General features: G+C 37.9%; 1 protein-coding gene across 2 annotated transcripts in view; it reads left to right on the top strand.

Annotated features, from left to right (window-relative positions):
• The first annotated feature begins 425 nt into the window (after nt 1-425).
• Nucleotides 426-11476, top strand: part of NME7 (NME/NM23 family member 7) — a 76027-nt gene continuing 64976 nt past the window's right edge. Inside the window, exons 1-3 of one of the 2 annotated variants that reach the window (XM_018074619.2) lie at nt 426-489; nt 5146-5253; nt 8652-8818. In XM_018074619.2, the coding sequence (XP_017930108.2) occupies nt 5251-5253; nt 8652-8818 (170 nt within the window). In that variant the 5' untranslated portion in view covers nt 426-489; nt 5146-5250. Of the gene's footprint in view, nt 490-1079; nt 1155-5145; nt 5254-8651; nt 8819-11476 lie in introns of those variants that run through there. The other variant, XM_018074618.2, reaches the window with a different exon arrangement.

Genomic DNA, 11476 nt, shown 5'->3' with positions numbered 1-11476 from the left:
TGAAACCCATCTCATCTTTTATAAAAATATTCTTGCTCTTCCAAAGTATTTTTGAGAGTTCCACCAGCCTGGTTTGAGGAGGGAACAGGTTGTGAGAGAAATGTGCCCTTAAAATTGTTGCCAGAATTTTAGGAAGTTTCAGAGCAATCTTTCCAGAAAGCTTTTTTGGTGTATTAGGAGAAATACCCTTTCAGAGTGAGAATAGTTCTGTCTGCTGGTCCATCCTGTTCCCAGTGATTTTCATAGAAACAGCTTGATCCGTGCTCGACTGCAGGTTTTCCCCATGACAGCACAGTTTTACAAAATATAGAACAGAGATATAAGGATGGATTGGATTCAGCTTTTACTGAGGTTTGTGCAGGCTTTTTATTGCTTCATTAGGAGATGAGTCAAATCCTTTGATTCTTTTTCTCTCTGGTCTGATTTCAGAGTCACTGAGTCACTGAGAAAATTGAAGGAGCAGCAGACACGAAGCTGCGCACGTAAAATGTAACAATCCTTTTCATGATTCCTAAACCAATAAATATGCGGCCGTGAGCCCGTGTCAGATACACCATCCGTGCCGAAGTTCCTGGTGGCATATGTAAGCCTCAAGGAGACCAGGTTGCTAAGAGCATGTCGAGGTGCACTTTCTAGATTCCTCAGGGCTTTCTAATTTTAAGAAATATTTTGTTGCTGTTTCACATGAAGTTCTTTTGAGTTGAAAAAAAAAATCAATAGCTCCTGATTCCCTGTATTGCCAATTTTAAGAGAAACTCCAGCAAGAAATTTCTAGTCAAAACTAGAGAAGAACAGAAGTACGTTCCCCAGAAGACTGCAATAGCGTGGCAGTCACAAGGCATCTTGAAGCTGGAAAAGCAAATCCAGATAGATGTTCTGCATAGTTCAGACCAGAGGGATAAAATTGTTTCTCCACCTTCCCGTGAGAGTTCCTTAGTCTCTGAACTGCTGTTCTACCACTGCTGCTTCTATTGAAAACATTTGGAAGATCTCCCTTTGTTTTACTGTCAACAGAAGCCTTTTGTAAGTTTAAAAGGTTGACAGGACAAGACATCATATCCTGTCCAGCTCCCTAATCATTCTGCTTTCTGGTTATGAGCATCCTTGGCAGTTTGGTTCCAGACATATTATTTCCCTCTGCAGCAGAGTTCTCTGTGAGCACAGCTCTTTGCTGAATGCTTGGATTTAGTTTCTAGAACTTAGTCCCATGCTAACTAAGAATGACTGCTTCCCCCATCACTTTCAGAACTAAGTACAAAATTTATTTTTTTTAATTCAGCTGTACTTGAATAAATGTTTCTCATGTGCATAGAGCCATCCTACTGCAAATTCACACATGCCGATATAAACAAAAAAGCGTAAGCTAGCAAAACCCACATGCATTTAAATGTTTTTCTCTGCAGCTTATAAGAGGAAGAAAAAAATATTCTTTCCATCTTCACAGTATGTGAACTTCTGACATCACTGATCTCAATGGCCTTAGATTTTACCATGGAAAGGAGATGTAAAACTTGAGCTCAAGACAACTATTTTAAAAGTATCAGTATATAAATATAAAGTGCATAGTCACTGCTGGGCTTTTTAATATTGGTGATTTTTCCACTGATGTGAACAGTTATGAAAAAATATTTCTCCTCCATTAGGCATTGCTTGGTTAATTACATAGTCATGAGAGCAGAGGCTATGTGTGATTTTAATGAGGGTATGGTACAGAAATGAATGGAAACTAATTCTTTAAAGCAAGAATTTTCTGAGTTATAAGGTATTTATTTATTCACTTGATTCGTTATTACTTGAGCTGTTCCCAGGAACGTGATTTCAGTAGTGACTAACATGTTCCAGATATTTCCTGTGGGAATGAGGTATCGGGGATCTCTGGTCAAGGGCTGTGATATCTCCCTCTTTCAGGACTCAGTGTTGGTCTGGAGCACTGTGGTGCACTGAACATGATACCACCTGACAGGTCATTGCTGTTCTCTAATCACTTTTCCCTGGACAATTATTTTCTCTGAGTTTCCTTTGTTAGGAGGATGGACAGAAGCTAAGGATGAAACTCAGCATGTCTCCCTTAGTACTTTCTCATCTTTACAACTCCTTACCATTTTGCAGTCAGGGCACACTAGTAAAGGGTATGTTAGAAAGTTGTTTGCCATACCTGTTCTGTTTATTTAGTGGTAAACTGATGGCAAGTAAATGTCCAGAAAAGATAATTTTAGGGCTGTGAAGACTTAAAATTTTATTGCAGTTCTTCCAGTGATGGGAAAATGGATAGGTTTTTGTGTTTGGGTTTTGCCTCCTAAATCCTACTCCTCCTTTAAATAAGTAAATCAAAATTTCTGTTCTCATTTAAAATCATATATTATGAGCTTAATATGTACTCACTTTTAAAAACTTGTGTTTTTAAATTAGTTGGTGTTTTTAATGACCTGGAGTGGCATTTTTACAGAAATGCCTGGCAAGATCTTCCCAGAATATGTTCATCACATTGTGATTACATTCAGTATTGTCTTCTATCTGGTTTAAGACTATTTGCATGAATCTGCAATAGTAAGATTGCAGTTCTACTGTGTTTTACATTATACTTATTTGGTAGGGTCTTCAGTTTGCTTTTAGGGTTGAATTTCTTCACTTTGGGGTGTGTGCCTTTAAAACAATTTACATGTTTGCAAATGTATTCTGTTTCCAGTTATCTTTACAGTGTTTGCAGTAAGCTTTTAACTTCTCTACTGCTACTGTTCTCTACATCTAGAAATATTTATTGTAATAGTTTTATGCTGGTACAACGGAGGAAATTCTAGTTATAGTCCAGGAGAAACTTTAGAGGTTTTGTTTTGGTTATTTTAGAAAACTACTAGCTCTCCATATTTTCTAGATACAAACCAAAAGTGGATTCAAACTGTGCTGCTTACTGATAACATTTACTGTGTTTGGGTATTAGCTCTGTAGTTTTTTTCAAGTCTAAGTAGCATTTATTACCTTGCCTTTGCTTATGATGCCAAGAGAAGATAATACAGAATGATGATATTCAGCTGAATAAGAAGTAATGGCGAGCAGAGATTGCTGAATAAAAAATATTAATAGCTCAGACATTGAGTAAGATTGAATTGTTCAAGGTTGGATGGGGCTTTGAGCAACCTGGAAGATGTCCCTTCCCATGGCAGGGGGATTGGAACTACATGATCTTTAAAGTCCTTTCTGACCCAAACTGTTCTGTGATTCTGTGAAATAGGACTGTTTTGTTTTTAGTCAATCTCTTTGGTAGAGAATTGCTTCTTTATAACATCCATCCTTGACAAGGTGATGGTCAAATTAATTGATCAAATGTCTTGTCTTCTAGTAGTAGGAGTATATTTAAGATCAAGGTTGAAATCAGTAATTTATTATTGTCTGCCAGCCCTTATTTATTGCTTACTGCCAACAACATACCTATGTAGAAAAATCAAGGTATGAGTTTTGACGTAAGAGTTTGTTTTGACTTCTATATCTCCAGAACAATGATGATAGCAATGAAGACCCAAGCATGACTTGCTTAAGTAAGAACCAGAAACTGGCTAAGTCCCTGGTTTTACTGGTGGATGCTGCACCCAAAATAGGAGTCTAACTATTGTCAAAGGCTGCAGTGTGTACTGTACAGATAATACAGAAGTTATAGTAGCTCATGTAAAGAAGGTTTTCAGAGCTGTACAGACTTCTACAGATAGAAAAGGAAGCTTTGCATCCCTACTGCATGAGTCTTTCTGTGGTACAATCGTATCTTTGTTTTGCAGTGTCAGGGTACCATAAAGGCTGGCAGGAGGGTGGGGCACTTGCTAAGATGCTTTTAACTAAACAGGTACAAGTATTCATCACATTGTAAAATTCTAAGTTTTTTCTTCATTATCTCATTCTTTCCTGCTACTGCTTGTGTTAGGGCTTCAACCTGCAAAAGCACTTATTCCTAAGTCAGTGGTAAGCTGAAGATGCTGAAAGAAAAAATGCACTGACAAGAGAAGCAAGATCATGGTGGTTGTTTTGTTGTTTTTTCAAATGTCTGTGGGCTTCCACTCACTAGGAAAATTATTATTCTTTTCCTGCTGGTTTTCCAGAATAGTTAATGGAAGCCCACAGGAACTCTTTCTGTCCTGTTGCGTTATGAGCTGTCATTGTAACAACTGAAATGCTGCCGTCTTCTAAAATCTGAAGTACTAAAAAGACCTACCTGGCTGCAACTTAAGCTACCAGTGGTTCCTCAGTGTTTATAATGTTTAAGAGTGCAGATACATGTAAAGAGTGGAAGCCCATGGCAAGACCATGCTTGCCCTTAGGAGTAGCAATCAGATTGAGAGGAATTGTGGAAAATAAAAATTAGAACTCCGTCTAACAGCCATAAAATAACTGATATTGCATCAATAGCTGACAAACATATACCACTAAGAGGTATTAAAACTGCACGTCCTCGTGCCTCGCATCGTCTTTCTGCTTACTTTGCTGGGGGGGGTTATCCTCTGGAGGATGAGGAGTGGAGACAAACTGTGCATGTGGTTACACTTTTAGAATTACTGCAATCTGTCTCTCGTCGCACTCCTTGAGGGCAGAAAATGAGTTGTAAATGAGGTTGGGCTATTTATGCTTTATGTAAATTTAAGGAAGTTAAGTAGTGAACCAAACTAATGTTGTCCTTAACTTGAATATGTTTATCTCCTCATTAAGAGGAGTTTAGTTATGACTGTTAAGGAAGTGGAAAGTGTTTTCTTGTAGGATGTGTAGAAAACGTATGAAGAGTCTGTAATTTAGTTGTAGGCAAACACTTTTTTTTTTTATGATGAATGAAGGTAAATCAAATACTTTGATGAAGTTAAAAAGTCTAACAACAACTTCTACAATATTCCATACTTCATGACTGATGAAATCAGAGTAAGTTATGAGATTGCCTGGAAAACTGCCATGATCCAAGTTCCATTATACTTAAAAGGTGATAGCTAACAACTGAAAAGATGTCACCAGCTGGGGTAGGCAGAAGATAATATGCAGAGTGTGCAAGTCCATTTATTAGTGATTTATTTTTTTTTTTACTTTTCTGATAACAAATGAAGTTTTTTTATTTGTGTGCTTTTACATATAAAATATGTATGCTTTTGGTAATTACCATTTTTGCCCCTTTTCCAGAGTCAAGATGAGAGATATGCTTTCATTGCTGAATGGTACGACCCAAATGCTTCACTCTTTCGACGTTATGAACTTCTGTACTATCCAAAAGATGGATCAATTGAAATGGTAAGAATGAAAGAAAAAAGAATCTTTTCTCATAACTGTAATATCCAGTTAAACATTTCATAAAACAGCAAGCTACTGCCTATGCCTATTAATTTTCCATGTAAGAAAATATTATTTAAAATGTATCTTACTCTGTTTCTAAAACTAAAAGGAAAGTAAAAATATGAGTTCACAGCGAAGCATGTGGAATAGCACTTATGTTTATGATTTTTTTTCTTTCTTAAAGTTTGCTTTTGTGTGGAGAGATTCATTTGCACAAATCTGTTTTCATTCAGTCTCTACTTGGGTTTCAGAATTGAAGCTCAGCAATACTGACCTACTGCTTGAGAAGAATTAACTGAAACTAATTCCAAACAGGGGAATAAGCTTCATCAGGAATTCCAGAAATCTCTGAAGAGTAAAATGTAAAAGAGTCTAATCAAAGTGGAGGAAATGGCAGATTGCTCTTAATTTGGTTTTAATGAAAAGTAGGACATTTCAGGCAGTGGGATCTAAATTTTTCCATCAGTGGTGTTGCACAGACCTTTCTGACTTGTGATTCATACAGCTGATCCCCATTTTTTATTGATAGCAAGTGAAAACAAGCATTTTGCATTAGCAGGCATGTATATAAAAATATAATGTATACTGTACACATAATCCTCATAAGCCAGCCAATGCTTTGTGCTTCCCTTTAGGAATGAGTGAATGGTTTGGACTATTCCAATTTTTAATGAAGACCTAAGAATAAAAGAATAGCCTAGATTTGGATATTCACACTTACTAATTTCATTATCAGATTTTAACTTTCCTGCTATAAGTATCAAATGGAAAAATAAGAAGCTAGTGAAACTTGCATTTTCTTAACCCAAACTACTGCTTGCAGAAACCATGATACTCATCTGTACGAGGAGATGCACTTTGCATTTGATGGTTTCTTTAAACAAACTCTATCATAATGTTGTCCCATTTAAGTTAGTTCTTTGTATGATGTCTGTATGTGCACAGTTGTCAAAATGTGAGGATTTTTGTTTTTTCTTTCCCAGAGATGGTTTAATCAGTCAGGAGTTGTAATAATCTTCCTACACAACTGCGTGTGGGCTGCTGAAATTGTTGTTCGTTTCATCTAGACATCTCAAAATCAAGAGCTTTCAAGGTGTTCCTGAACTACTTAATGCCCTGTCTGTGGCTTGGTAAACTTCTGTGTTTTGCCAGTGTGCTCTTAGGGGAAGATAGTATGGTATGTACGCAGTCACAGACTGCACGTGTCCAGGACAGAAGTTAAAAATCAAAAATAGATGTGAACACCCTTAGAATATCTCAAAATCACTTTTGGAGTGAGTTTCTGGATAGATGCTACATTTAGAATTCTCTTCTGGAGTTTTTTTTAAATTTCTGCAGAATTCAGGGATTCTTTGTTTCTTTAGTACTGCTTAATTCTTCTGCATCTTTTGATATCTTCCTGAGGAGATGACAACCCGCTCTTACCTTCAGCGTGTCTGAGAAGAAGGAAAGTAATAGATATGAGCCAACTTTTCCCCACTTATGAAAAGGATGTTTTTTCCCCTTTCCCACCTCCCTGACAATAGCTCTCTTTTATCACACATGTCAGCTGAAGGTGGAGCAGAGCTGTTGAAGGCATTTGTTACTTGAAATCCTGAGCTTACCTCTCCATTCTGTCCTGTCTTGCTTCCTGTAAACAAAAATGACAACGGGAATAATAAGAGAAGTTTCCTGCTTGCTTTGCAGCTGGGAAGAAGACAGCATAGATTTTTGTCCAAGGACAGCAAGCAGCTCTTACAGTCAAACTGGATCTCTTGACAGAGGTGCCCCCATTCTCTGAGTTTCCATAGTTAATAACTCTCATGGTGAATTCTGAAAACCTGAATAACTTTTCTTGCTACAAAAGATTTCCTAAAAAGAGAGAAGAAATCTTTAAAAAGGACAGATTCTTAGCAGAGAACTATTTTGTTTTGGGTAATTTATTTCTATATGTACATGGGCAGCAGGGGAACAGTGCAAACAGTCTTGTATTTCTTCTACTGTGGCTTATCATTCACTTTATAAAAAGATCTTTTAAAGAGATCCAGAATTCCACTCTAAAGAAGAATTCTTTAACACAGGTAGATCCTCTTCTTTTCTTCTTCTTGAGAAGAGAGAGACAGTACAAGGTGCTTTTCTAGGAACCATTACTTAAATAACCAAGGAAGTGTTCAGATTTTTAGTCAAGATACTGAAGAATTTGCATATGGCCAAGATAGTTAACACTGTTCTTGCCAAAGTCCAGGAGAAAACACTTAGCTGAATTCAAATGATATTTTTCTTTAAACATGTTGTCATTTCATTCCCTGCTGCACTTGAATAGTGAACACTTAGTAGGAGCATGTATGAGGAGCTAAAGACATTTCAGCAGGGAATGATTCTTCCTGATAATCATGCCCTCAGCAGGAGTAAGTATCAAAATAATTTATATTCTCTGACCTGCAAAGTTTTGACTATTCTGAAAAAACTTTTTTTTTTTTTTCTACCCTTCTAACAGAAGAGAACTATATTTACACACTTCAGAACATGGAGTATGTAACTTTGCTCTTAAATTTTTTTTTTCCCTCTAAAATTTTTGGGAATGATATGCTTTCTTTTATTGCAGTTCTAGTTGATGTATCGTTGCAGTGGAGTACAGTACATGTAACTTGAGACAGAAGGGGAAGTTTAGCCTGAGGAGGACAAAACTCCTCTTTTCATTGGATTCCACTTCCCCCGGAAATTGAAGGCATCTGTAATATCTACCTGCGGTCAAGAAACAGTTCAGCAGGTTGCCTTTTGTGCTTTGCCAGCCCACCCAGAAAACTACATGTTAACGTCTGGCTTCTTGCTTGGAATGATGAGATATAAAGCTGAGTGGCCTTGACAGGCTTTTGAGCTCGCAGCTCTAGGCAGTGAGAACATCTCAGCCAAGTGTTGCAATCATCTACGCGTCCCTAATTCTGAGTCCTACACAGTCAAATAGAGCATGGTATCACTGGAGCGATGCCCTGAAGAGGAGACCTGCCAGGGTGTATCTTGATCATTGTGGTACAAACCATTGGTCTGTGAAACAGCGTGGATCTGCTGAGGGAACTCCCAGTGAGACTGGGCAGAGGCATCCACGAGGCACCCGAACCTCTTATCGCAACTTGAATTAGAACAGAAGCAAATTCAAAGATAGCTGTGAACCTGAGACTATTTAAATGGAATACATTTGTAATTGTGGTTTAATCTTCTAAGTTTTCTTGGTATACCTGTAAGTTCAAAGGGTTAGGAATTAAGTCAGTGATCAGATTCAGTCCTGCAGTACTGCAGAAATTTCTGAAGGTGACAGTTGAGTTTGCCTATTACTAAATATCTTGCTGTGGTAGATTTTAATATTCTTTTTCCTGCAGTACGATATGAAGAACCGCCGCACCTTTCTGAAGCGCACCCCGTATGAGAGCTTACACCTCGAGGATTTATACGTGGGAAACAAAATCACTGTTTTTTCCCGTCATCTCTCCATAGTGGACTATGGGAATCCATATACGTCTCGCAAGCTTGGGAGCCGCAAAGAGAGGTAAGAAGGGAGGATTTTGAAATCTCCCTTTGTGGTTGGGGTTTCAAAGTAGTTGTTTGCTAGAAATGAGGTAAGTTTTCTGTGCTAATAGTGGGGAGAAAATGTAGCTACAAGTTTGCATGCGGTTCAAAGTGATCTGACATACTGAGAACTGGAGAGAAGCAAAGTGGTCTCTGCTTGTGGGCAAACCCATGACTCCCACAGTTACCTGAGTGTTACCTTCAGGGCCAGCTTCTCCATGGTGTCAACTGCTGGCTCCTCTAGGTCTCTTAGGAGAAAAGAGGGGGACAAGGAGGAAAAGAGTGGTCCTGTTCAGCTTTGTTACTCCCCCAGGGCAGGCAGCAGTAGGATTCTTGTGATCTGTGGATTCTCTTGGGGCAGAATTAATGTGGTAATTCTGATGTGTGCTAGAATTCAAAGACCTGAACCTTGTGAAGCTGCCACCTGTCTCTCTGGGATCTGTGTAGAAGCAGAGAACCTTACCACTCTGATCTGTGTGAGAGTAGCAAATGAAAACACTAGAGACCACTCACATTCTCTATTTTTCCCCACTATGGAGGACTTTTTCTGATAATTTTTTTCAGCATCTCTCAGACTCTGTGTGCATGAGGACAGAAAGTTTAGAGTGAGAATGTCAATAAAAACTACAGACTTCTTTGTTAAGACAAAGTTTGTTTATAATGGGTGAAGATAAGACTCATCACATATTTTTGGTTTAAAGATTTGCTTTGGAAAAGATGTTAAGAGCCCATCCAAAACCAAAAATATCAGGAAGGACTTAATAAAATGGCACTAAGATTAAATTTACAAGAAATTTAAATCTGGTTTATTGACAGTGCAGGTAATATCTGAATCTGGAAATTAAAAAATTTTGATAATTTACCCCATCTTTTTTTTTAAAGAACACAGAACATTTTCTTAGGTATGATATTCCAGTGAGCCCTATTCACCTACTTGTTCCCTCCTGCTAACTGGGCTTATTTTGAACTCTTTTTGGGGAGTTGTACATAACCAGACATAGAGGAAGAGTTTCAAGTTTTAACACACATCTTTGTCTTAACTGCACAAAAATATTGCTGTGAGAATTCCTGCCTAATATCTTTCCAGAAAGCGTTCTAGTACTTTTTCTCCAAGCTGGGGTTGGGCAGGGTGAAAGAGTAGCAAAGGAGGTAGAGAACACCAGGGGATGGATTTTGTATATATGGCTACTTTTGTTGTTCCTCAGTGGAGCCTTGGGTAGATTATATCTTTATATTAATGTGTATTTTCTGCTCTGTCTAAGCTAACATAAGCCCTGCTTCTGATGCAGGGCTCGTGCAGTTATACCAAGAAAAGGCAGCTTATGATAAAATGACATTTATTCCTGTAGGAGGCATTGCTGACTGCAGGGCAACACTGTAGTTGTGTCAAATGAAGTGGTCTTGGGAGGGGATGAATTTTTGTACTGCTCTACAAAAGGAAGAAAGAGCATTTATGACATGTCAGCTGTTTGGAAAACATTTTAGGAATGTCGACTGAAAGATAACATAGATATGCAAGTGCAGTTACATATTCAGAATAGCCCAGAGGAACATAGTGAAAGATGCCTTACACAGGGAAGGGATTGTCAAAATCCAATTTCTTCACAGAAGCTTTCACTGAGCAAACAGGGTCATATTAAAAGAGTTTCCTTAGGCAAAACAGTTGCATATGAGTTATTTGTCTTTTTGGCCTGTTCCTAGCAGGTTTTACAGCAGTTATTAGTTAATAGAGATAATAAGATTTCTGCAGGGCTTGATAATGCCTAAAATAATCTGTAGTTGGAGTTCTATTAATAATTTTAAGGTTGTTGTATGAGGCAGAATATTTCCCTGTATTTTTCTTGCCTTTGTGCTGTACAGGACTTTGGCAGTTCAGTTCAACTTTGGAAACATGTTCTTTGGTCACTGAATATGTATGCAGACAGAGGCCTTTGAGGGAGACTGAGGAATGTATATTAAAAAGAAAAAAGACTGTTTTGAATTAGGGACCTTTATTTTTGTCAGTAAAGCAAATATGGATGTGACCCTAGGTACATGAGTTACAAAAGAGATATGTAGAAAAAGGCTATATTTGCATAGGCCCTTCCTAGAATTAGGCAAAAATTATTAAGACAGTTTTATGGAGTTTCAGTTTCTATAGCTTCTTTTCTTGACGGTATATCATAAGGAAACCATCACAAACAATAACTAAAATGGTTAAGTGAGCATGGGCTTGCTTACAGTGTGCCACAGAAGGAATCATTAGCATGGGACAGCGATTTCTGTTTCTGTAGTGTTTCACTTGTGATCCTGGGTGGTTGTAACCTGAGGTAAACATTTGTCTGCCTATTGTGTCCTGTCTAAGTAGACTATACTTAGAGTCAGTATCACTGGTTTTGAAAATGGTGTTAGAAACCTTGTGTGTCAACCAGAAATACTTGTATTCTGTTTTGATTGGGATAGGTTATTCTTAGACTTCTAGTCATTGACATAATCAGTGTTTCTTCCCCTACAAGACATAAGCCACTGTACATGCAGCAGTCCTATTATTAGAAATAAGTAGATCTCAAAAGCATAGTCACAACATGCTCTGTGCATTGTTCCTTTGATCAGTTCTCATCTTCTGTTGTTTCAGTACTCACTGCAGTACTGTCTCACA

Source organism: Manacus vitellinus, unplaced genomic scaffold (assembly GCF_001715985.3).
Source record: "Manacus vitellinus isolate BGI_N305 unplaced genomic scaffold, ASM171598v3 scaffold_28_pilon, whole genome shotgun sequence".
Taxonomy (NCBI): domain Eukaryota; kingdom Metazoa; phylum Chordata; class Aves; order Passeriformes; family Pipridae; genus Manacus; species Manacus vitellinus.
This window is presented reverse-complemented; position numbering and strand designations above follow the sequence as displayed.